Source organism: Pleurodeles waltl, chromosome 1_2, assembly GCF_031143425.1.
Source record: "Pleurodeles waltl isolate 20211129_DDA chromosome 1_2, aPleWal1.hap1.20221129, whole genome shotgun sequence".
Classification (NCBI taxonomy): Eukaryota; Metazoa; Chordata; class Amphibia; order Caudata; family Salamandridae; genus Pleurodeles; species Pleurodeles waltl.
In genome coordinates, this window is record NC_090437.1 from 1,333,405,725 (window position 1) to 1,333,433,164 (window position 27,440).

General features: G+C 46.1%; 1 protein-coding gene across 5 annotated transcripts in view; it reads left to right on the top strand.

Annotated features, from left to right (window-relative positions):
• LOC138251737 (long-chain-fatty-acid--CoA ligase ACSBG2-like) overlaps positions 1–27,440 on the top strand; it is a 359,144-nt gene that overhangs the window by 306,742 nt on the left and 24,962 nt on the right. For all 5 annotated transcript variants that reach the window (XM_069205674.1, XM_069205678.1, XM_069205675.1 and 2 more), the window contains 3 exons: positions 9,639–9,820; positions 10,909–11,142; positions 19,295–19,512. In XM_069205674.1, coding sequence (XP_069061775.1) covers positions 9,639–9,820; positions 10,909–11,142; positions 19,295–19,512 — 634 coding nt within the window. The remainder of the gene's footprint in view (positions 1–9,638; positions 9,821–10,908; positions 11,143–19,294; positions 19,513–27,440) is intronic.

The window sequence follows — 27,440 nt, forward strand, 5'->3', positions numbered from 1 at the left end:
TCACATCAAACATTCTATCTTCCATGTATCTAACAATCTACCATCAAACATTCTACCGTCCACATATCTAACAATCTACCATCAAACATTCTACCTTCCACATATATAGCAATCTACCATCAAACGTTCTACCTTCCACATATCTAGCAATCTACCATCAAATGTTCTACCTTCCACATATCTAACAATCTATCATCAAAAGTTCTACCTTCCACAGATCTAAGAATCTACCATCAAACGTTCTACCTTCCACATGTCTAACAATCTACCATCAAACGTTCTACCTTCCACATATCTAACAATCTGCCATCAAAAGTTCTACCTTCCACGTATCTAAGAGTCTACGGTCAAATGTCCTACCTTCCATGTATCTAAGAATCTACTATTAAACGTTCTACCTTCCACATATCTAACAATCTACCTCCAGACATTCTACCTTCCACATAACAATCTGCCATCAAATATTCTACCTTCCACATATCTAACAATCTCCCAGCAAACATTCTTCCTTCATCGTATCAAAGAATCTGCCATAAAAAATCCAACCTTCCACATATCTAACAATCTACCATCAAACATCCTTCCCTGCAGTTGCCATACACTGTTCTACTTTCAATCAATCAATCAATCAATCAATCACTTGTTAAGCACGCTACTCACCCGTTAGGGTCTCAAGGCGCTGGGGTGGGGGGGTGGGAGGGTTGCTACTGCTCGAATAGCCAGGTCTTGAGTCGTTTCCTGAAGGTCAGGAGGTCCTGGGTCAGACGTAGGTCGACAGGGAGGGAGTTCCACGTTTTGGCGGCGAGGTGAGAGAAGGATCTGCCGCTGGCTGTGGTACAGTGGATGCGGGGGGCGCTGGCGAGGGCGAGATTGGCGGAGCGGAGCTGGTGGGTGGGTGCGTGGAAGCTGAGATGCTCGTTGAGGTAGACAGGGCCCACATCGTGGAGAGCCTTGTGAGCGTGGATGAGGAGTTTAAAGGTGATCCTCTTGTTGATGGGGAGCCAGTGTAGGTCTCTGAGGTAGGCTGAGATATGTTCGTGGCGTGGGATGTTGAGGATGAGGCGTGCGGAGGCATTCTGAATACGTTGAAGTTTCCTATGGAGCTTGGCCATTGTTCTTGCATAGAGTGCGTTGCCGTAGTCCCGTCTGCTGCTGACGAGGGCGTGGGTGACTGTTCTTCTGGTTTCGATGGGGATCCATCTGAAGGTCTTGTGAAGCATGCGGAGGGTGTTGAAACATGAGGATGAGACGGCGTTGACTTTCTGGGTCACGGTGAGCGATGAGTCTAGGATGAAGCCAAGGTTGCGTGCGTGGGTGGTGGGAGTTGGTGCGGTTCCAAGGGTGGCGGACCACCAGGAATCATCCCATGCGGAGCGGTTGGAGCCGAGGAAGAGGATCTCAGTCTTGTCCGAGTTCAGTTTGAGGTGGCTCATCTCCATCCAGTTGGCGATGGCATGCAGACCGTTGTGGAGATTGATCTTAGCGGTGACAGGGTCCTTGGTGAGTGAGAGGATCAGTTGAGTGTCGTCCGCGTAGGATACAATGTTGAGGCCGTGAGATCGGACGATGCTGGCAGGCGGCACCATGTAGATGTTAAAAAGGGTTGGGCTGAGAGAGGAACATTGGTGGACTCCGCAGATGGTATTGGTGACTTTCGACAGGAACTTTAATACCAAACAACAAGGAAAACAAATAACAAACAATACACTTGTATAGGGTGGTGGCCAGTGCCCACCAAGGGAATGGCCAAGTGGACCATGGCATTATATACTCACTCAATTTTGCAGGAACTATTTAACCTGCCATGCTTCTACTGCTAGCAAAGGTCATGTGAATTCCAGAATTGTTACTCACCTTATTTCGCTAGAGTTATTTGACTGATTCTGTCAGGATCACGTCAAAATGTCTTTTCCATTGTTTAATTCCCCCCTTTGAGATGGTGTGACCGAAATATTCCATACTGTCCACCCTGAAGTGGCACTTCTTTAACTCCAGTGTTAATCCCCACTTGGTCAAAAGAGGAAGAACTCTGTTAAGTCTAGTTTCACTGTGCTCAACAGTCTCTCTAAACACAATAATATTTTCCTTGAAGGTAACTGCCCCTTTTATACCCCAGAGGGGCTCTTCTTATTCCTCTGGAAATCTGATGAGGCAGTCGCAAGCCCTGAAGGCATGCACTTGAGCTGGTATGTGTATAGATACTTCCTCCAAAACTATATGTTGGTTTGCACTAGCAATATTTAATGATGTGTACCCTATAGCTCTTCACAAGGTGGAGATCGTCTCATGCATTTTGGGAGGAGGATGCTGAGCAGCCTAGATTACATCATTAAGACTGTAAATCTACTCAAAATGTTAGTCTGCTTGTTAGAAATGGGGTCTCCTGTTGGCAGTCAGTATGCACTCTGTCCAAGCAGGGACCCTCACTCTAGTCAGGGTAAGGGAGTTACACTCCTAAGGCAACCCTTGCTCACCCCCTTGGTAGCTTGCACAAGCAGTCAGCCTTATCTCAAAGGCAATGTGTAAAGTATTTGTACCAACACACACAGTAACACAGTGAAAAAACTACAAAAAGACTCAACACCAGGTTAGAAAAGTAACCAATATTTATCTGAGTAAAACAGGACCAAAACGGCAAAAATACAACATACGCAAGCAAAGTTTAGAATTTGTCAAAGATTAAACTTCAATATAGCGCTTAGAAACACAAATGCTTTGAATTGGTGATATCACAGCGTTGTGACTGTGTCATTGCCAACAAGCTGGCGCTAGTGGCAACTGTCACAGAGTCACATGGACCCCTGGGTACAGTACTTTGTGGAAATGAGGAAACAAGCCAGGGCACGGAGTCGGGGATCGCGGCATTGCTGGATCCGGTGTGGCGTCGGTTCGGGTGCTGCAGAGCGAAGGAGCAGAGGGATCGGTTCCAGGTGTTGGGTCCTTGATACGGAGCTGTGGAGGTGAGGCGGCATCGGTGTGAAGCGTTGGATCCGTGCACTTCCAACGGGGTCATTATCCGGCAGTCATGGCGTGGTGTGGCGAAGTCGGGTGTCATGGTCGTCGGTGACACGCCACTAAGGGACTTCACGGAGTCGTGGACTTCAGCAAGGTTGCGGCAGCATCGGGCCTGCTGGATTGTCGCACTCCAGCGAGGACCACAGCTTCAGTTGCAGGTGGCATCAAGGGATCTGGCAGCAGCGTCAGTTAGGAGTCGTCCAAACTCTGTGAACTGGGTTTTTCTTGGTTTTCCACCAACTTCTCCTTTCAAGGGCCCAGGGACTGGATTAGGCACCACTTGGCAGGGAAGGAGTCTCAGCAGAGAGTCCATGTTCTGGCAGAGGAAGTCTTTGATGGCCCTGAGAATTCAGAACAGGGGGCAAGCTCATTCCAAGCCCTTGGAGACCCTTCACAAGCAGGAATATACCTCTAAGTCTAGTCTTTGTCCTCATTCAGGCAGAAGCAGCAACTGCCAGCCAACCCAGCTCTTCAGCTCTTCTCCTTGGCAGAGGTTCCTCGTGAATCCAGAAGAAATCTACAAATCTGCGGCTTGGGGTCCACTACTTATACCCCTTTCTGCCTTTGAAGTTGCCCAACTTCAAAGAAAAGTCTCTGTTGTTTATAGGATCCTGCCTTTCCCAGGCCTGGCTCCAGACACACACCAGGGGGTTAGAGACCACTCCTCCCTCCACTTGATCCCAGATGGCCCATCAGGATATGCAGGTTACACCCCAACACCCTTTGTGTCACTGTCTAGTGGAGATGCACAAACAGCCCACCTGTCAGCATGACCCAGACAGGGAATACACAAGCAGGCAGAGCCTCAGAATGGTTTAAGCAAGAAAATGCCTACTTTTTAAAAGTGGCATTATCAAACTAACGATTTAAAAAACAACTTCACTAAAAGATGTATTTTTAAATTTTGAATTCAGAGACCCCAAACTCACCTTTTCTACTTGCTCCCAAAGGGAAACTGCACTATAAGGATATTTTAAGGCAGCCCCCATGTTAACCTATGAGAGAGATAGGCATTGCAACAGTGAAAACCGTATTGGGCAGTATTTCACTGTTAGGACATGTAAAAACACACCAGCGCATGTTGTACCTTTAATGTACACTGCACCCTGCCCATGGGCTACCTAGGGCCTACCTTGTGGGGCCATACATGTACAAAAATGGAAAATTTGGGCCTGGCAAGTGTGTACCCTCGTCAGGTCAAAGTGGCAGTTTAAAACTGCACACACAGACACTGAAGTGGCAGGTCTGAGACATGTTTACAGGGCAGCTCATGTGGGTGGCACAATCAGTGCTGCAGGCCTACAAGTAGTATTTGATTTACAGACCCTGGCACCTCTAGTGCACTTTACTAGGGACTTACTAGTAAATCAAATGTGCCAATTATGGAAAAGCCAACAACACATACAATTTCCCATAGGCACTACTTGCACTTTAGCACTGGTCAGCAGTGGTAAAGTACCCAGAGTAACAAAAACAACAAAAAGAGTCCAGCATACAGTCATAACATAGGAATCAGAGGCATAAAAGACAGGGGAAACCACACCAAGGATGCCAGGTCTAACACTGCTGTAGGTTTGAGGTAGATTACTGTGGAAGCCACCCGAAAAGAGGACCCCAGGGGCCTGGTGGCATCCTCACAGCACAAAGCCTTCAAAACATATTTTAGTTGCCTCATGTATGACAGCAGCTCATTTCTCCGTTGGTACCAAACGGAAACAGCACCCTTTGTCAAGTCGATAAAATGCCCAATATTAGTATATTTCTCCAAATCATCAGAAAAAAATGTTAACTTTTCCTCTCAGTTTCTTCCTCGCTCAGGACGGGTACATTTTCCTGCTCAGGTCACTTTTGAAAACCTTTTCCCTTAATATACAGTCCGTATAAATGTATGATAATAGGGTCTTAAATGGACATGTATGTGCATCGCAGGAGAAACTTGTACACATTGTTTAGTTCAAATCAAATGCCTGTGTGTTTCTCAGAAGCCACACACTGTTCTCATACACTCCAGAACCACATTAGTGTCATTTTAGAAAATGCACGATTCAGCCACTGAATTCCTAGTTACTGTGTTTCACAGCACTAGATGTCACATGCCAAACACCGCCACTTGTTTTCAAGTTGAGATCCTGGTAATTGATTTGACTGTCTGCTGACTGCTCCTTACACAACATCAATCTCAAATGTGGTGTGTGCTCACTACAGCTTTTCAAAATGGCTGCTAGCGCAGTGGACCCCACGTCAGTGGTGTAACACAAAATGATGGGCACCCCTGCAGAATGTGATGAAAGGGCCTCAGAGTATCCAATGTCTCACATTCAGTGGCCATAGACTGCATTGGGGATCCCTTAAGGGTTGGGGGCCCCTCGCGCTGGAGGGGCTTGCGTATGCCCCTGATGCACATAGTACTGCTGTGCGCTCATGACCAGGTCCTTATACACAGTCCTCTGAGGCATTTTCCTCTTTCCATGTGTGCTGCACAGAGTCCCCCATGTCACTAGTGTAACACAAAATGATGGGGGACCCCTACAGAATGTGATGAGGGCCTCTGAGTAGCTGATTGTTCACATTCAGTGGCCATGTCCTGAGATGTGGGCCCCTGACGGGTTGGGGGTCCCCTGCGCTGCAGAGGCTGGTGTATACCCCGATGCACACAGTGGCGCTGTGCGCTTCACTAGTCATCTCAGGCACCTCTTGCATCACATGATGCACATGTCCTTATGCACAGTTACTGATGCGCACCCGGTGCTGCGCGGAATGGCAGTTCCACAGTGGAAATGCAAAGTGTTCCAGTGACTGCTCAGCCCTCACTTGCCTATTTGGTCGTAATTCAGTCCTAGAAGGACTCTGGCCCATCACAGACATGAAGGATATCCTGTCCGCTGTTTTACGATATCATAATAGTCTACATAGACATTTGTAACGGAGTATCCAGTCCTCCAAACTCGAAATCAGGCCCTCTGTCCTAGCTCTGCAGGCTCACAGGATTCACAGCAGGACCTCCAGATTACTTTTTATTCCCCTTTGCAACTCTTGACAAGGATGAGAGATGGGTCCAGACAAATGCTGCTTTGCAAAGCCTGTACTGAAACCGATGAGGCCGCCCCTCGAAATACTGGGAATAGATGACGCTCCACAAGAAAAGTATTTCTCATAGGATTTATTGAAGATGTACAGGTAGGGGCAGCAAGAAGACAGTCTAGGGAAACATACCTGGCTGACCATCCTAGACCACCCAGGCTGCACCTGCCCCATTCAAAACTACACATTCCACACACAGTCTTCCATTCAGAAATGTCATCAGCCCCCAACATTCTACCTCCCACTCCCCTAACATCCCACCATCAAACACCCCACTCTCCAGATACCACAGTTATCCATATGGGTAATGTCAGAGTTCTGGACTAGCTGTAGGAATTCCTTCAGGGGGACCCCTCTTTCTGATCTTGCATGTGTGCTGAGTCCTTCCTCTGTTTCTGATTTTGTGATTAGTCCTAATTCTGTTTGTGCTCTTGTGTTGGGTAGTCCTCCTTTTGTGTCTCCAGTTGGATATTTGCTAATCTTTCTTCAGTCTTTCTTTATGCAATCACCCCTTGTCATACGTCTCTAAAGCCAAGAAATACAGACTGTGCCAAACAAAGATTCAGTACACACAATGCAAGAGTCTCAGCATCAATGAGAGGTGTGAAACAAATGTACAAATAAGCACTGTCACTCGTGGGGAAGACATGAAACAAACAAGAAACAATCTGATAAACACAAATAAAACTCTCATCAGGATTGAAAAGTGATATGTTTAAAGGCGTACGTTTATGTCAGGTGATCTCTCACAAACTAAACCTGCCTTGAAAATGTTCTGTTTTTAAGCGAAACAGGTGTCGCCAGTGAGTACTGATTTATAGTAAAATGCACTCTGGAGTTATTGGTTGCTACACAGGTTCTTGACAACAAACACCGGTGATGTGTGGCTAATCTCTAGGTATTATAATGTCTATGTATCTGCTGGGTTACACACCACCTGAGTCATGAACTGTACAGAAGGTGAAAAGCAGGAGCCACATTAAATCACTCAGACCAATCGAAAGGTCATGCTTGTTACCTGAGTAAACCTCCCCAAACACGCTCATAATGGTCCTGTATATATGTGTATTTACACTTAGCCCTTCTTATCCAAACCTTTAAGTGCAGGGAGCTTCCCTGAAGTTCAGTTCATTTCAAGCAACATGCCAGGTGTGGAGAACCATGCAGATGTAAGTTTCCTTTTCCATGTGGCTCATAAGAAGTATTGAAGGGCCATTTGCACAATTGTTGGAGTTTTGAAGAAGGTACAGGAAGGTGCCATGTTTCCACTCCTTTGCTTCCTAAATCAACTAAAATGTCTTGATTAAAATCTTTGCTTGCATCACACTTCAGAATAACAAAAACAAGTTATTTCCTTATTTTTTGCTTTCCTAGCTGCAGAATGTGTACACTTCATTTACATATATTTACCTTTTGTTGTGTGTTACAAAACATGACATCCAACAGCCTTTCCTTTCGCTCTCCCTGCACCCCAGTAAGATTTGCACATAATTCACTTTCCTTTTCTTGCTCTAAGTGAAAAGCAGAGGAGTTTGAAAAACATTAACCCCATGTTAACAAAATAAGCAGACATTTTTCAGAAGACACACCCTGACATTTCACCTCTGCCTTTGAAGTGCAGAAAATTTGACAAGATAAATACAGAATTTAAAGGCATCTTAGTTTGGGAAACACAGGCTTAAAGATATAATTTAAACCAACAAGGATAATTGAAAATATGATAAAAAGTAAAAAGAAAAAACATTGTAAAATACAGTATTGGAGGGCAGCCCTAATGTTGAAGTCCACCTCTTTTTTAGCAGCTGTGCACATGTGATCAGGCAAAACGCTGTCACTCATTGAGCAAGGCAGCCAATGACTGAAGTGGGCTGACCCATTACCACATGTTCTGTCTTGTGGTGGGAGGAAGCAAAATCTGAAAGATAACTGTACAGACAACTTGATGAAGAAACCTGACCCCAAGTAATCAATAGATGTGTATATGTATTTATTTTTTTATTTATGCTTTTCTTTTTGCAAGAGACTGGTGAGACAGCACTAAGGCTGACCTAATAAATAGTTCAATAGTTTATTAAAGTTATAATGGATGAAAAAATCCTTAATAGTTGAGGTTGGTACGATGGAGGTGCTACTGATAAATCAACCAGGTCATTTATCGTCCATCTAAAGTGGTAAATATAATACTTTTAAAGGGCCACAGAAATTATGTGGCAGTGCAGGGACAGAGTATGCAGCAGGGTTGGCTGAATTCTGTAGTAAAGAAAAAACACAATATAACAGAAGTTTTACTGGTATTAATGTACATTGGAATATTGGAATATTATACAGCTATTATGACAATTTAAAATGGTGGGTATAGATACCAAATAATGCCAATATGGAGCAAAATAGACCTTTTTAAAATTATCTCAGCATATGTTCAGCAGACAGTACGTGAACTGTTATTCACCAACTTGCACAACCTCTTGTATTAAGAGGTGAACCTTTTCATTTTGACCAAGCGAGTGACGCAGGTCTTTATTTTGTGGTCACTTTTTTGGGACAGCAGAAAGAATCATTTCTCAAAGAAGGAGCCCTTCATCTGAGAATGTCTAGTTAAACAGCTGTATTTAATGAAAGCAAGATCCAGGTTAAAGGTGGGCAGGTGACCTGGACTGTATTTTCCACACAGTATATTTGTCATATTTGACCAGTTTGACCCATGAACAAAATGGCAGGTAAAATAGCTGTTTTGCAGAAGTCACATTTGCTGGTCTGAAGCAGATGATAACTTTTTCAACACAACAACTAACCCTCTACAAATCAACACTGCTAGCCGTTGTGTGCTCACATTATTATTAATAAATTGAATGTATGTCCTTCTCATTCACCAATCAAAAAACTAACATGTTCATCCTTTTGTCTGCTCACTTTTGTGTAAAACTTTGCTCTCTGCTCAGTTTTACACTGCCATCATAGCAGTTCATGTCAAGGTACAAAACAAAAGGTTTGGTGTATGGCTGCCATTGGCTTGGACATCCATCCATCATTTAACAAATTGTTGTTTTTCAAAACCAAACTGGCAAAGCCGGAGTTTTTTATTGAAAAACTAAAAAAGTGACTGTCACACCCAGAGAGTTTTTACCTAGGTGTGAGTGTCATTATTTGTTTTGTTCTGTCCCTCATAGACAGGGACAAAAGGACATCACACCGTCCACTCTAAATAGGGCGGGTGTTGCAATGCTCTTCGTCTGACGACTCCTACTCCGACCGGCCATTGGAGGAAGCTTTCCATCAACAGAGCCAATGGCGTTCCCTAGACAGAAAGCTGTCGGTCCACCTGACTCTAAAGGGTGAGCCGTCAGAAGGTACTGCTCCACACCCGTCACCCCTAAAGACGGGAGGAGAACTGTTTCGGCAAGACTGCAACCTGCGTGTCTTCTGAATGCAGGACCCTGGCCTCTAAATGACCTTGCGCACAATGAATAATTGGCACTTGAAGAGCAATTATTAATGTGTTGCTGCATCAAGGCACTTCAAACACATCTTATTGTTTTCCCCAGGGCTCCCTGGTTTCCACGTTGCAGGAAGTACAGCCCACACTGTTTTTGGGGGTACCACGAGTGTGGGAGAAGATCCAGGAGAGGATGAAGGAAGCGGAGTCCAAGGCATCCTTCATCAAGTTGAAGATCAGCACTTGGGCCAAGGGAGTAGGACTGGAGGCCGGGAAGAACCGCATGAACGGGTATGTCTTGTCGAGGGTGAGGCTGGGAGTGACGAGGTCTACGAGAGGTCCTAGTCACATGATGTACAACATAATGAGAAGGAAGGACTATAAGGTGCACTGTAAGGGGTGATGGAGAACAAAACAGTCTTGGTTGGTTGGAATGCAAAAAAAATTGGATGCTGTTATTGGTCTTTAAATTATGCTCATCTGTTACCCATTCACCCTACGGATGTCTTGTTTTTCCATAACAGCTTTGCTTTGAGCCAAAGCTGTATGAAGGGCAGGTCACAGTTCTCATTACCTCTTCTCTCCTGAGCTGGCTCTACTGCTTAGCAGGGAAAAATGCAAATCAGACGTCACAGACAGAAAAATATGGTTAGTAGGGGATGCGCACCACATTCAACTCATGCTAGTGGGACAGTCAGGAGATGCCGCAAGCCCACTGCAGAAGCTGACATGCAAGAGGGAGCTCACCGTAACCTGAGGAGGCGAAGACCATGGTAGTGGTGGGCAGCGAGACAAGGGGTAGTTACAAATAGGATGATAAGGCGGGAGTATCACGTCACACAGGCGACAACGCAGTGAATGCCCTAGTGAAGGCGTGCACCCTGAGGGGCATATTTACAGGTATGCCACGCATCGCAGCAAGTCGTCCTGCTACGCTTCACTGTGTGACAGGGAAAGGGCAGGAATGCACCAAATGTAAGGAAATACAGCACATTCCTGCCTTTTCTCTTGTGCTGGCGCCCTTTGGCAAGCCTAGCGCCCATGCAGGCACCTGTGCACCAAGATGCAGAATTGTTTTTGTGCAGGAACAGGCACCTGTGACCTCACTTTCGAACTCACCTTTTCTTCAGTCACTCGTCCCATCCCAATCGTGAGACACGATACCTCAGCATCTGTTCCTCAGATTAATAATTACCCTATTATGGGTCTTTCAGCTGTGTTTGAAGGTAAGTCCTCAATGTGTTTTAATTGTGGATAGATTTCCAAACTGCCATTTCTGAGGTTCTACCACCTGGATCAAATTATCTAGAAGAAGTTTTATTGATGAACAGATCACTCCCACAGTGGAGCAATCACTGGTTCTCTCCTCTCTGTTACAGAAATACTGACACGCCCTGGGGCTTCATGCTGGCTGACGCCTTAGTCTTTCAGAGAGTTAAGGCAGCCCTGGGACTTGACCACTGTACCTTAAGCCTGACAGGAGCTGCGCCGATCACCAACGACACTATGGAGTTCTTCTTGAGTCTCAACATCCCGCTGATGGAGATATATGGGATGAGCGAATGCAGTGGGCCGCATACAATGTCACAGCCAGACGCATTCAGGATACCAAGGTCAGTGCGCTCCTCTTCCGCAGACATGGTTCACCTCTCTGTCTAATGCATGTGGGTTTGTTTCTGCAACACTGTCATTGTCATGAGGTCAATTGACAAATGAATTAGAGTGAGACCTGTAAAGATCCCCACTACCTCTGTGCCCTTTGAAGTAGCAAAATCTCAAACAGGGAAATTCACTCTCTTTGTATTTGTTTATTTGCAGAGCAGAATCAGGGCTGTTTAGGGTGGAAAAGAGTATATAAGAATTGCTTTTAGCAGCACTATGAGAAGGCAGACAGTGTCATCACCTGCCTGCAGGCTCCTTTTGGCGGGCTAGCAGTTAGGCTTCACACGCAGGGCTTCCTGCTCAGGAGCTTGCCTTCATGCACCGTCAGGGGTGGACAGTGCAATTACCATGATACAATTACCATTAAGTCTGGACATTAAGGTTGGACACCATAGCAGTATCCCGCCGTCCATGCTTTACTCACTGCAGGGTGTCCCGCTTCCATTCCACCATTTTTGAATCCTGGGCAGGTAGATGTGGAGACCACCAGAAACAGAATAGCTGAAAGTGATTAAAGGTTCAATGTCTTCTGATAACTGGCCCGGAAACGGCGGGAGCCCCAATGAGGGATCAGGCTTAACCCTGTGGTTGTACAGCATCATCTGCCCTAATAGGTACTGGGAGTTAATTCCTCCTTTGGCTTGAGCCTCCCTAACTGGTCTGTATTCTCACAGGTGCCCCCTTTACCAGTGACTCCAGCATTGTGTTTGGGGAAGCCTCTGTGGTGGGTACACATGTTATGATCAACGTGAACATGTACATTCAGAAGATTCCTGTACTCCCGGCACCTGGACATGCAGCAGATCAGAAGCCCGGTGTAATGGTGAATGACTGGCTGCGACACGGCGCTACCTTTTGTGACCTCAGACCTCTATTGTAGTGTCATCACTTATCTTGCGTATTCAATTTAAACGTTCAACCTCTGTGACCCACCCTTTATGCAGGTGTGATGCTATTGCAGGCACAACTCTTTTTTAGGATAATGAATGATGAAACATCTTTTTTACATTATCAAGCAGCAGATGCAGAAGAACTGTTACCTCAAGCTGTGCTTAGTTTGATAAGCCATAACATGCATTAATAGATGCCAGTATACTGAAAATTATTACAGTGCACCTAGCAGACTGTGCCCCCTCTAGATTTACATTTCTGTGCAACAGGATTATTGCATAAGTGAGTGTCAGAGACCTCTCTTGTCATGAACACAGTCCTAAAGACACAGACAGTGGGCCTGAAGTAGATCTTGGCGGAGGGGAATAATCCGTAACAAATGTGACGGATATCCCTGCCGCCGTATTACGATTCCATATCATCCTATAGAGGTCGTAAGAAGGCGGACAGGATATCTGTCACGTTTGTGACTGAGTAACCCCTCCGCCGTGATCTAAATCAGGCACTTAGATTTTGCCAACTTTTTCATGAAAATCAATATTCCTATCCATCTGCAGACTATAAGAAATAGTGGTTAGGTGTATCCTCCTCTCACTCAATGCCCGTTCCATGACACCGCCACCAGCGAATGTCTTTCATTTGACATCAATATGCAGAGGCACAATATAATGAGGAGTGCAAGAGGAACAGCGAACACAAGATTGTGGCTTTTGTACAGAAGTGATTCATTACTTCATGAATTCGTCATCACTTCTTGAGCTTGACCCACCTACTGATCAGTGGCATCCCCAGTGAAGATCTTGAGGTCTCTTATGACTTCATCCTGTGGCTACGTTTTTTGCTTGTTGAAATAAAGGGGGAGCCTCAGTGGCACTGGTGCCTCATGCCACAGTCTACAGCTGTATCCTGAATCCTGGACTATACACAACAGTATTTAGCAGACCTAGACAGTGCGGGACAGTCAGTGCAAGGAAGGTAGAGGAACAGACGAGGAACTGTCATCTCAAAGCCTTGAGATATCTAGCAGTGCTCTCTCCTTCCTGTATCTATCAGCCATAGTGCTCCACTATGGATCTATGTTGCTATATGTGCATGTTGAGTATGCCCCAGGTCTATTATTATATATCCTGTTTGCTTCCTATTCCCAGTTAAGCTTTGGAGTCTCTGTGTCACCTAAAGCAGAATCCATTGCCATAGACAAACCTGGATCTGACCTGGAACCAGTGACCTCAGGTTCCAGGCTCGGATAGTTTTTTTTACATCCCTGAACAGGCTAGCTTAAAATCGCTTCCTTTTACTGTGTTGCAGAAGCCTATCCAGATCAAAGACTATTGACTTTGTAATAGTGTCAAGGGTTTGTGATATGTCAAGAACTGTAAGGGCAGACATCCAGTCTTGAATTGGAAGGTTTAATGGTTATGTGAAGGTACGTCATCTCAATTTGACCTTGGCTGGTGATGCTGTGTCTGAAATTAAATGCCGCTGTTACTCTGCGATATTGCATAACATGGTCAGTGTTCTCCTGGATTTTTAGGTTTATGCTTTGCATATGCTCACAGTAAATGCTGAACAGTGATGCAGAATATATTGCCCTTCGAAGGACCCAGTACAGTGTGAGCATCAGAGGGGAAGCTGTTCCATCAGAACCAAAGAGTGATTTCATGGTCTGTAGGAGAAGCGAAGGGTCCTCTGCATCAAAGATTGTCAGGGTACCAATTATATGCACACACAAGCTCACCTGTGTCAAAGATGTGAAGACCACCATTGACTGTCTTGTCAGGAGGCCTTTTCAGGGGACCAACCTAAAGCTTTAGTTTTATTTCTTGAAAAGCTATGATTGTAGATGTATTTGTCCATATCCACAGATCTATCTATAGCTTATAGTAGGGGACTGAGAGTGTTAATTGTTTGAGGCACAAGTCTCATGCGATGTTTTTGTTAGCGGTGTGGAGGCCTGCCCCACCTTCAGACTGTCAGGAAATTCTTCAATGTATAGATAGGTATTGTAGAGCGGGAGCCCATAAGGGAACTAGACCTTACAAGGGCTTCCTCACTAAAGGGCAAATGTTAATGAACCCCTAAACCTTGATGGTTTTAGCATGGCAATCGTTTTACATTTCAGTGATAAAGGCACAAACTCCTAGCAAAGAAAATCTGCAAATTCAAGATCTTTGTGTGGAGCAAAGACTACTTTTGGAGGCATGGCATTAGTGATACAAGGCGAATCACAACATTTTATGTCTGTGATAAAACTCCCTCCTCTTTCTACTCACCCTGTTGATCACACAAGTCCTTCACTGTGAAGGGCTGGACATGGGTACGGGCTGTCGAGTGGTCTTCTAGATTGCGAGAGGGAAGGGAGATTCCTCCTTGTAGGCATGGGGACGAAAAAACCTGCAAAGAGAGAAAACCTTCTTGGCAATCTTGGTTGAAGATTATGATAGTGTTGGAGACAATAGAAACCAACTAAATGCCTCCTTAAATCAAGAACAAGAAATAGAAAAGATGATCAACAAGTAATGACTCAACTCTTGACAAAAGATAATAATGAGGAGCATCGAATTAACCAAGCGGAAAACAACAAATCAAAGGAAGGATAATTATTAAGGAAGAAAGCAATCTATTGTGGAAGAAATTAGGAACAAAAGTGAACAATAAGGGTATTAAATTCACAGATATGCCACACGTTGAGATGAGATTCTTCGAAGGTTTATTTCTTGTAGGTTACAGACCACCAACCATCAAGACATCATCTGGTCAAATGTTAAAAACAATTCAAAGCTTAACTCACACCAGAGTCTGCTACTCAATGACATCAGTGGCAGCCTAGGTTCAGTTGTCACTCAGACGACAATGGCACGTGGCATTCAAAACCCTTGGGGAAAAGACACATTACAGATCTTGACAAAGGGGACGCTGAGTATCGTGAAAATTCAGCGAAGGAGATGCATTGGAACGCATCATGCCTTCCCATTTACTGCCCATTATATGCTTGAAACAGCAACTGACCTCACATCACCTTTACACCGGCTCTCTTTCCCACTCTCAGCCAAAGAGCTGCACACAGCTCTAAGTTGCATAGACTCTTCAAAAGACAATGGTTCTATGGTAGCTTCACATTGCTCAGCTAAAAGGCTTTACAGAAAGTTGGATGAGCAACTGGAATCAAACTAACTTCTTTATTTCACGGTTTAACCCACGTTCAAACCAGGTACCTTTAGAATCCTATTTGTAAAAGCAGTTCAGATAAGTCAAACCATCCATTCTTCCTGGGTCAGCATCATATAAAGCCTCCACACCAGAGTGCTTAAGGTTTGGACATTCGGCATCTTATTAAAAGCTGATTGGACGACACCATAGGATTGTAAACAGAGTTCTGAGTTGGTTACAAATAGAGCTGCTTAAGCCAGTGCAGGTCCAGTAAAGCAACTAATCTGATAACCCCCTTCGGCTTGGTCAGGATTAAGGGCCTGCTTTTGTGGGCTTAAACTTTTAGGAGGTTATGAGGAAAGCAAAGAATCACTCTTAGAATGCGATGTAGGTTTACATATAAGAACCAACCAATATATGTAGTGTCTAGTGCTATGCATTCACAACAGGTTTCATAGTTTAGTAAAGGAGTTGTAGATTTACATTTGATTGTGTTTGCATACAGGGCTTAGACAACACCTACATGTTTGAATTACCAAATGTGACCACAGCACAGCCCGTGTCATTGATCATTTTAGGAACCTCTGTAAGCTTTTTTGTTGAGTCATGCCGGATGTACACAAGCAGAGGCCACCACAATGCATTCTGAGAGGAGAACAAAAGCCATGCTTAATTTGAGCCAGTGAGTTCTGGTGCTCAGCACCGGCACTTAATTATCAACACAGGCACTTATGGCAGACTACCACGGGGGTTAAGGGTAGTTTCTCCAACTTAAACATGAGAACAACATTTGTGTATTAATTCAATATACATTGACAATGACTAATACCTGCCACCCAAGCCTTTCTTTAAGCTTTAGGGGCCTGGAATAATCGGACTTGTCACATGTGTAGGCGTGTGATGGTTAGTTGTGTTGGTACTTGTAGGAAAGTCCCCACTTTTTGGCTGATACTGATGCTGACTTGACTGAGAGTGTGCTGGGACCCGGCTAACCAGGCCCCAGCATCAGTGTTCTTTCCCAAAAACTGTACCATTGTTCCCACAATCGGCACACCCTTGGCAGACAGCTAAGTCCCTTGCAAAAGGTACCAGTGGTACCAAGGGCTCTGTGACCAGGGAGGGTCCCTAAGGACTGCATCATGTGTTGTGCCACCCTAAGGGACCTCTCACCTAACACATGCACACTGCCATAGCAGATTGTGTGTGTTGGTGGGGAGAAAAAGTTAAACATGACATCCCTCTCAGGGTGCCATGCCCACCAACCACTGCCTGTGGCATAGGTAAGTCACTCTTCTAGCAGGCCTTACAGCCCTAAGCCAGAGTGCACTATACCACAGGTGAGGGCATAGCTGCATGAGCACTATGCCCCTACAATGTTTAAGTCCATTCTTGGGCATTGTACGTGCAGTGTAGCCATATTGAGTATATGGTATGGGAGTTTGTCATTATGAACTCCACAGCTCCATCATGGCTCCACTGAAACTGGGAAGTTTGGTGTCAAACTTCTCAGAACAATAAACCCACACTAATGCCAGTGTTGGATTTATTGTACAGTGCACCCAGAGGGCATCTTAGAGATGCCCCCTGTATTTTAACCAACCCTTAAGTGTAAGGCTGACCAGTCTGTGCCAGCCTGCCACTAAAAGACAAGATTCTGACCCCATGAAGTGAGAGCCTTTGTGACGTCTGGAGTCGGAAACAAAGCCTGCTCTGGATGGAGATGCTTCACACCTCCTCCCTGCAGCTGTGAACCTCAGGCGGTCAAAGTCTCAGGCCTCCTATTACAGTGCCCCAAGGCACTCCAGCATTAGGGAAGCCGACCAATGGTCCAGCAACGATCAGCAGACAGCCCTCCTCCTTGTCCAGCCTTTGGTTTTCTGGAACCGACCCCCAGGACCCAGCTTGCAGAATCTTTTTAACTCCTGGGACTCCCCCTATTGAAAAGCATTGGGAGCCCGACACTGTGTTTGTACCCTGCACCTGACCGCCCCTGTGCCGCTGAGGGTGTGTGTTTGGTGCTAACCTGTGGCCCCCGGGTGCTCACCTAAACCCCCAGGTCTACCCACCAAAGTTGCAGGTACTTACCTGCCAGCAGATCTGTTTCCGAGTGCCCCCAGTCTCCATAGGATCCCATTCTAAATCCAGCACCAACTTTGACCTCTGCACCCGACAGGCCCTGTGTTGCTAGTGGTTCATGTTTGGGGTCATCTCGAACCTTGACCAGTGGACATTCTAACCCCTGGAGACTGGAACTGTAAGTTGAGTACTTACACTTTTCCTTTTCATGCCAAGAAAGACAGTACTGACAACTGCAGTGTGTCAACGTTTGAAAGTGAGAAGTGTTACTTGCCTGTAAACTGTTTTATTTGCCAAACCTAAACAAAGTACTTTTGATATATATGCTTGATACATACTTACAACTATACTTACCTGCACTGAGAATCTTTTCTCACAAATAGAGCACTAGTATTATCTACTTTGGCCTCTGTTAAGTCTCTGGGGAGCCCCTGGACTCTGTGCACACTATGGGGGTCATTCTGACCCTGGCGGTCATCGACCGCCAGGGTCGACGACCACGGAAGCACCGCCAACAGGCTGGCGGTGCTTCCTTATGTATTCCGACAGCCGCGGTCGCCCAGCCGGGTCCGGCGGTTTCCCGCCGGATTACCCCCAGCTGGTAGAATCCTCCATGGCGGCGCTGCTTGCAGCGCCGCCATGGGGATTCCGACCCCCTTCCCGCCAGCCTGTTTCTGGCGGTTTTCACCGCCAGAACCAGGATGGCGGGAACGGGTGTCGTGGGGCCCCTGGGGGCCCCTGCACTGCTCATGCCACTGGCATGGGCAGTGCAGGGGCCCCCTAACAGGGCCCCAGAAAGATTTTCACTGTCTGCAATCCATTCGGAGCCGGCTTCATTGTTGCAGGGCCTTTCCCGCTGGGCCGGCAGGCGCTCCTTTGGCGGGCGCCCGCCGGCCCAGCAGGAAAGCCAGAATGGCCTCCGCGGTCTTTTGACCGCGGAGCGGCCAAGTGGCGGTTCCCGTTTGGCTGGCGGCAGTAGCCTATGTCTCATTTTGATATAGTATATACAGAGCCAGCTTCCTTCAGTACTGTCATTGGCGCCACTGGCAGGGGCATTGGGTGGTACAAGCTGCAGTGGCCTCCTGACAAGGGCCTGGCATGCATTTTTTTACAAATTAGGCACTGAACAATAGGGCTCTGACCAGAAACCTCTATGGCGAAGGCAAATCTGTTCTAACCTACTAGCTACATATTTGACTGACCAGCAGTGGCCTGCTGTTCGACTGTGAGAACTTGGAAAAATAAGTTCAAACTTCCATCCAGTGTATGAAACCTTACTTTGGACACAGACCTGGGTGCATCCTGGTGTTACTGCTTCCAATGTTCAGCTGAATGATGGCCATTTGTCTTGAAAGGGAGCAAACATGACTGAAGTATGGTGGCTCTGCTTCCCTGCCCTGATGGTGCAGCTGCCTGTGCTTGTGTAGAAAACACTGCAAGCTCCAGCTAGCCAGAGGCATAGACACAATTAATAGAAGTTGTCTCTACTCCTCAACAGAGAGTAGACTCATAATGCAGCACATGTAGAAAGAGGAAATGAAGAGAAATTATGATATTTTTCCACATTGCACCTCTGATGGGGCTGCATACAACTCTCAGGTCTACTAGTGTTAGTAAACCTGTGAATGTGTCAGAATGCATGGGTGGATGCGTGGGAGCACCCACGCTCCATGGCACGCTTCCTTGCTGCAGAGTACTGCAAGGCAGTGGTTTGTGCTGCCCTGCATTACTCTAGATTTATCAAGCCACACAGGGCCATGGAAGGTGGCCTTGCGTGGCTTGATAAATCTCATTTAGGTTTTGCATTGCCCATGCATCTATTTGCGTGGCACAAAGGAGAAGCAAAACCTTGATAAATATGGGCCCTAGTGTCCTGCTTAGTGGGCAACACCAGCACTCTCACCTTTGATAGTTTTTGAATTGCCTAGTGAACTCACCTGCACATACTAAAGTTAACATCAGTTCTCTTTATGGTATGTTCCTCAGCTGTGGGATGGAGCTCGAAGGTTGCCAAACTCGTATTCACCGGCCGGAGGAGGACGGCACCGGGGAGATCTGCTTCTGGGGCCGACATGTTTTTATGGGCTACTTGAACATGGAGGATAGTACCAAAGAGGCATTGGACGAGGAGGGCTGGCTGCACTCAGGGGACCTTGGCAAGCATGACGAGGATGGTTTCCTGTACGTCACTGGGAGGATCAAAGGTGAGGTGTGATGTGCTCCTCTGCCCATGCACTTATCATTAGTGTTTTCTATTTTAATATATATTAATTAATAGGAAATCCTTTCCCAAGTTGTCCCATCTTTTGCCAGGACATTTGGTAACTTTTGCCATCTGTGGGTGAAGCCTATTTATTTGGGTTAGCCACTCGTGTTCTTTTAAGTGTATGCCCCTTTTTATTTTCCAGATTCCCATAACCAACACTTCTATAATTCAGCTGCCACTGTGCAATTTATAAGATGGTGCTATAGTGAGCAGTTAATGCCCTCCCTCCTGTATCTATTGCATGCTACAGTAACATTCATTGCAATGTAAGATGGAATGTGACATATGATTTATAACTTTTCATTTAGGATGCAGTGAGAACCTGTTCGGATGAGATCATTGCCAAGTTTACGATAAATATTAGGTTGATCTTCTTCTACAGTCCTGTCCAGTGGTGCACACATACCTGTCAAGAGTATTCCTCATTTCAGACTTGATAACTGTTTTACTCTCCAATGGTTACTTCAAGGGGGCTCTCACACACAGCATACACAAAGTAAATTTATTTCTGAATATTATTTGTAAACACCCTTCTCTTTCACAAGACAGGTCATAGGCAAGTAGGTTGAAGTCCAAGTGCTGGGTGTATGGGTAGCTTTCCTTACAAGCTCAGGAGGCTGGACTAGCAGGGATGTGCTTGGGATAGACTTGGAGGTAGAAGAGAGTTATTCACACTAGAAATAATATTTGATTTCACCATCTTGAAATTTGGTTCCATGGAGATCTGGGATAGATTTGATGGCACTTGCCTCGGTCTAAAAACAGAAAGAGCAGAATCTCTATGCAGAAAATATGGGAGTAGTGAGGTTGGGAATTTTATTAGGATTGGCTTGGTGTAGCGGGCTGGCCTGGAGTGTAGTGGGTACCTATGGTACTTACACCTTATACCAGGTCCAGTTATCCCTTATTAGTGTAGTGTTGACAGTGTCTAGAAGCCAGGCTCTCTAGAGGTAGCTGTGGATGAGCAGCCAAGCCATATCTATGAGACATGCAATGCTCATGCAATACCACAATAGTCACACAGTACTCACACACATGAAAGAAAATACTCAGTGTTACAAAATTAAAGGTACTTTATTTTGGTGACACAAATACCAATAAATACCATAGAGACTATACTCCCTTAGGAGGTAAGTAGTACGCAGATTATTTACACTAGTATGCAGAAATGCATACTAGGATGCCAAGGAGCCTTGGCAGCTGCAAAACACGCTGTGCATGAGGGTACTGTCTTGCATGGGGAGACAAACTTGTACCTCCACCAAAGTTGGACATTTGGACGTGAGGACCGTCGGGACCATTTCAGTCCACCACCCGTGATGTAGGATCCATGCAGCTCAGCAGTAGAGGGAATCCATGCTGCCGATCGTCGTTGCAGTTAGTGCCTGCTGAAGCAGGGGAGTGACTCCTCCACCCCAAGGGAGATTCCTTCGCTCTTCTGGTGCAGGCTGAAAACGGGGTGTCCTCAGAGAATGCACGACCAGGAAATCGTTGCTGTTGCTGACAGGAGCTGGAGATACAATGTTGCAGAAGGCATCTTACTTCTTTGTTGCAGCTTGTAGAGTTCCTGGGAGGTCCAGATGCAGTTTCTTTAGTGAGAAGTTGAAGTGGAGGATGCAGAGGATTCCTGCTGGAGTCTTGCAATCCGAATCTGAGGAACCACAAAAAGAAGAGACCCTAAATAGCCCTGAAAGGGGGATTGGTCACTTAACCATGTAAGCACCTATCAGGGGAGGGGTTTGACGACACCTGCAGGCACTGGCCACTCAGATGCTTCCAGAGTTCCCTGTCAACCTTGAATCCAAGATGGCAAAACCCAGGGACCCTCTTAAGGTGGTGATGGATAGGGGAGTGGTCACTCCCCTTTCTTTTGTCCAGTTTCATGCCAGAGCAGGGACTGGGGGTCCCTGAACCAGTGTAAACTGGTTTATGAAAGGAGGGCACCAAATGTGCCCTTCAAAGCATTTCCAGTGGCTTTGGGAGGTTACCCCTACCAAGCCTGTAACACCTATTTCCAAAGGAAGAGGGTGTAACACCCCTCTCCCAAAGGAAATCCTTTGTTCTGCCTTCCTTCCTCGAGCTTTTCAACCAACAGGAGGGCAGAAACCTGTCTGTGAGGTGCCAGCAGCTGGGGCTGCCTGGAAAACCTTAGAAGGCTGTAATGGGAGTACTAGGGGTCCCCTAAGGAGCCCACAGAGTGCATGGAATCATATAACCAATGCTTGCACAAGCCTTGGGGTATGATTCCAACATGTTTGATACCAAACATGCCTATGTTCGGAGTTAGCTTTATGTAGCTTGATATAGGTAGTGACCTATGTCTTGTACACACGTAAAATTGTGTCTCCGCACTCACAAAGTCCGGGAAAATGGTCCTGGAGGTCATGGGGGCACCTCTGCTAGTGCAGGGGTGCCCCAACACACAGGTAGTTCACACCCTGCCCTCAGGGCTGGAGGGCCTGCTATAGGGGTGACTTATAAGTGACCTGGTGCAGTGTAAATGGTAGTGAAAGGGTGCTTGCACCTTTTCACACAGGCTGCAATGGCAGTCCTGCAGAAGCCTTTGCATGGGCTCCCTATGGGTGGCACAATATATGCTGCAGTCCATAGGGATCCCCTCGAACCACAATGCCCAGGGTACCGAGGTACCATATAGGAGGGACTTATAAAGGGGCACCAATATGCCAATTGTGGGTGAAATACAGAGTTTTGGGAGCGAGAGCATAATCACGGGGTCCTGGTTAGAAGGACCCAGTGAACACAGTCAAGCGCACTGACATCAGGCAGAACATGGGGGTAACCATGCCAAGAAACACAGTGCTTTCCTACACTTAGGAACTGCCATCAGTTGTGAACTGTTACCCTGTAAACAGCATGCCGGAGACTTGGCAAGAGAGGAACCTGCTAAGAGAGGAAAAAGACCTTAAGTCTTCCCTGTTTGATTCAAATAATAAGCCTGTTTCTTCTCTCCGGGAACTCTCTTCAGAATCACCTGTCTGTTGGGGGGATTCAAGATTTCTTTGTGCTGTTTAGCCTGCTAACTAGAAGGGATTGCCTTACCTGTGAGGATGGAATAAGAGGATCCTTTCCACAGTGAAATGTCTTTCATAATCAACCAAACGTTCATCTTGTTATCAAAAATTAGTATGGAAGAAGTGGTGGCGGGGCTGTGGTGGGTCATCCTGGACACAGGCATATACAAACAAGTAAAACTCTTTCTCACACACTACATTCATCAAACACATAACATCCTATTTGTCCTGTTTTACAGGGAAACCACCCTTCTCTTCTTCCTTGTGGCCAAAACATTGTTTCTTGGTGTTGCAGGAATTGGCCATGCGTTGGTACCTGTCTTGGGTCATGCACCGGCCAGAGGAATGGTTTCTGTGTTTACTTTCCCTGGCAAAAATATGTCTTCCAAACACCCCTGCCAAAACAACTAGAGCTCTGGCTGTTATTTACCTATCTCCTTTGTCAAAAGACTGCCAAACAAGAGACCTTATACTGTGGACCAGTTTTAGAACGTGCACGTTCTAACAGTTTAGGATCAATTTAAACAATAACCCTTTACGCCTTACCAAAGACATTGCCTTATTGGCACTCCCAAAAAAACATAATGGGCCTGATTACAACTTTGGCGGAGGGGGTTAATCCATCCCAATTGTGACGGATATCCCGCCCGCCGTCTTACGAGTCCATTATATCCTATAGAACTCGTAATACAGGGGGCGGATATCCGTCACATTTGGGAAAGACTAACCCCCTCCGCCAAAGTTGTAATCAGGCCCAATGTCCTTTGAGCCCAACCACAGAACGATCAATAGGAACTTCAGTTTCCTTAGTGCCTTCTGCCACATCCCACCTCTTTGTGAAGGGACCCACCACACATAGGAGCTTATCTTGGAAAGACGCCAAGGCTCTCTCAAGTCCCTTTCTTGCATCACCACCATATCTAGTTACATATGTAACCATTCGGGGATCCATGACGGGTGTAGCTGCTACTTTCCTCGGACCGAAGGGTCTCGGACATTCTGCCCTTAGCTTGGAGTGAATAGATTTATCCCTAGCAAGTCTCAATCTAGTTCTGAAATATTCTGAGACATGTTCAGATGGCATCTTGTATGAAAAATTGTCATGCTGGACGAGGAACAGATCAAACATCGACTGACCATTAGCATCCAGTAAAACTGTAGCAACATCAACAAATCACCGATTTTATAGAAGGTCAATTTTTGTCTTTTTTCTATATCCGAACCCCACGTCATGATCATTTGTATTAGCAAGCTCAGAATCCGCTGCATTGGAATAGACATTATCTATTGTCATTATTAAAGGTTTCTGATTTCCCCAGAGCCTTACTAGGTCTTTTTGTTGCCTTACGCTCCACCTCGAGGCAAGAAGACAAGGTGGCAAGCTTGACTGAAAGTGTTGAAACCCACTGCATAGTAGTCGTCTGAGAGTAAACCATGTTTTGTCTTTGTTGACCATTCACCACCTTACCCTATGTACAAAAGAAGTACCACCAGAGGAGTGTGCAGTGTAGTGAGACATCTGCGACCGGCTGTGAGCAGCAGAAGAGGTCCTCTTTTCACACATCCTTCAGGCCACAGAGGAACTAATGTCCGAAACAGTGGTTTTAAATGTGAAAGATATAGACATCTGAATAGAATGAGGCATAGAATTATCCAAAAAAGGATATAGTTCAACATCCCACTAAAACAGTGAATGGGCACGCGTGTAATCACAGATGCACAGCTCCACATATAGCACTGCGCAATCCTAGTACCAAAAACAAGACAGACAAACAAATAGACGTCTCTTTCATGTGTGTAGCAGGAAGAAAAGAGGCTTCGTCTCACCAAGGACAAACCCATAGAGAATGAGATGGAGACTAAGATAGAGGCTCAGATAGAAACTGAGATAGAGGCTGAGATAGAGGCTCAGATAGAGACTGAGATAGAGGCTGAGATAGAGGCTGAGTTAGAGGCTCAGATAGAGAGTGAGATGGAGACTGAGATAGAGGCTGAGATAGAGACTTAGATAGAGGCTGAGATAGAGGCTCAGATAGAGAGTGAGATGGAGACTGAGATAGAGGCTGAGATAGAGGCTGAGATAGAGACTGAGATACAGGCTGAGATAGAGGCTCAGATAGAGACTGAGATAGAGACTGAGATAGAGGCTCAGATAGAGGCTGAGATAGAGGCTCAGATAGAGGCTCAGATAGAGACTGAGATAGAGGCTGAGATAGAGACTGAGATAGAGGCTCAGATAGAGACTGAGATAGAGGCTGAGATAGAGGCTCATATAGAGACTGAGATAGAGGCTGAGATAGAGACTGAGATAGAGGTTCAGATAAAGACTGGGATAGAGGCAGGCTGAGATAGAGACTGAGATAGAGGCTCAGATAGAGACTGAGATAGAGACTGAGATAGAGGCTCAGATAGAGTCTGAGATAGAGGCTCATATAGAGACTGAGATAGAGGCTCAGATAGAGGCTCAATTAGAGACTGAGATAGAGGCTGAGATAGAGGCTCAGGTAGAGACTGAGATAGAGGCTGAGATAGAGGCTCATATAGAGACTGAGATAGAGGCTGAGATAGAGGCTCAATTAGAGACTGAGATAGAGGCTGAGATAGAGGCTCAGGTAGAGACTGAGATAGAGGCTGAGATAGAGACTGAGATAGAGACTGAGATAGAGGCTCAGATAGAGACTGAGATAGAGACTGAGATAGAGGCTCAGATAGAAACTGAGATAGAGACTGAGATAGAGGCTCAGACAGAGGCTCAGATAGAGACTATCATAGAGGCTGAGATAGAGGTTATCCCCGCAAGGGCTTCCCTGCTTCACTGGGGTGAAATGCTCAGAATAGGCCTGGCTGGCGGTGCACCACGGGCTGTATACACAGTAACGTGGGGACGCGGCTGGTGTGTGTGTGCTACTTGAGCGCCCCCTATGCCACTTTGGTATTACACAACAGGCTGCAGATGTTTTTTCAGCCCCTTCTGTAATACTGATGGCGCTGGCACACACGTAGCACCAGCACTATCTCAAGAGAGCATTCTCTCATTTGCAGTAAGGGAATCTCTGCCTCTGTGCCCTCGCCATATTATGAAAGGGGATACAATGTGAAGAAACCCTCAGGAGATGCACTGTCAGTGCACTACAAAAAGGTGGCACACTGTCCTTGCGGTCCTCTGAGGGGAGACCTCTAGAGGGGACAAAGGGACTCCAGTGGAACCCCAGACATCCTCCTGCAGGTGAGTGCAATCACCCACTGCACCCACCTGAACAGGGATCTCTGTCCTCTCATTAAAGTGCAGGCAGGTGCTGCATGCACTGTGAAACATGGAGCAGCTGATTAAAGCAGAGCATTCATTTAATCAGTTTCACTGTTCATATTTGCACCCTGTGCACCTGTTTAAAGGTGTGCCATAGCACAAACATAAACAGCGGCCATGATACATAATCGGGCCCCAGGATGCCAGGCAAGACCTGGGCTCCATTTGCTTATACATAGGATCGCAAAGTGGCCAAGGCGGCATTCTTAAGGTCCAGGGAGGGCTGTCCTTCTTTGTCAGCATGAATGGGCCACTGGTCAAAGCTCCAGCAGGCAAGATGATTCAGTCCCCTAGTCTCCATTCGCTGGCTTGCCGTGTTGCAGAACACCTTGAATGGGTCTCTGCAGGCACTGAAAGGCTTACATTGCTGTGGCAAGCCCTGAAAGAGTCCTGGTCAGAGCTCTTGCCGATCCAGGGTGCAGGCCTCTGGATGTGGACTCTATTTGCCGGCCGACTGTGCAGCAATACCCAGGGAGTCTTCTCCTGCTCCAGCTGGGTGCAAAACTCAGACCCGGCTCTCATAGCTCTGTAAGGTACCCCGTGCTGGCCAGGCACTAGCCCAGGCCTCTACTCTGGCTTCCTGGCCTCTTCCTCGAAAGCCAGGTGCAACCTGATGGCTCTCCGTCAAATAAGGTAATCTGGTCATGCACTATAGTATTTAGGGCTCGTCCAGATGGCTCGGCTGTTCTGGCAATTAAATGAGGTCTCCTTTAATACTTCAAGTCCAGCCAGGGCTCCGTGAGGTAGGGTATATTTGACTAAATGCCTGGCTCTGTCACCCAGTGAGCATTGATTACAAGGAAGGCCACTAGCCTCAGGATTGGTAGGGACTGGGTGCTCAGAACAGGCTTATCTTCTTCTTTTTATCCCTGGGTGTTGCAAGGGCCCCATCCAGTCTTCTTCAATTTTTTAAGTCTCAGGCAAAGAGAGATGTGATTTTTTTATTGAGTGTATCTGTATAGAGGCTACCAGATCTTCCTTTACAAGCTGTAGAAGTTCAGTTCGTAGATACTACTAAGACAATGGACAAGGGAGAGAGAGACAGTCAAGGCGGCCTGTAACTACATAAACATATCTATTGATGCTATCCATTTGATGTTGGGTTTAGTCTCAATGTGGTATCACGCCTATGCCCAACTAATTTGATATAATTATTATTTATACCATGCACCGCAGTTAGTGGATTAAAATCTCTTCTGTCAAGAATTATCAAATGATCCCAAATCTAGGTTCTCATTTTCCTGACTTGTGGCTTCATCCTTGGAAGACATGGGTGTTAAGCAACATGAAATCTCATACCAGTGTAGTGCCGCCACCATGAAGTTTTGCTTGCAGTTGATTGGTGGGGACGACCTTGCTTCTTCGCTAAAGAATAAACAATTGAATCTGGCGAGGCTCCTCATCGTACTTGGAAATGCAGTTTTATTTGGAGGTAAACCTTTAACCAGAAGACATTGTAAATACATTTTCAGGTGGGTGGTTTACAAAAACACGATAATAATTGGCTGGAAAGTGTAAATGGTTTGA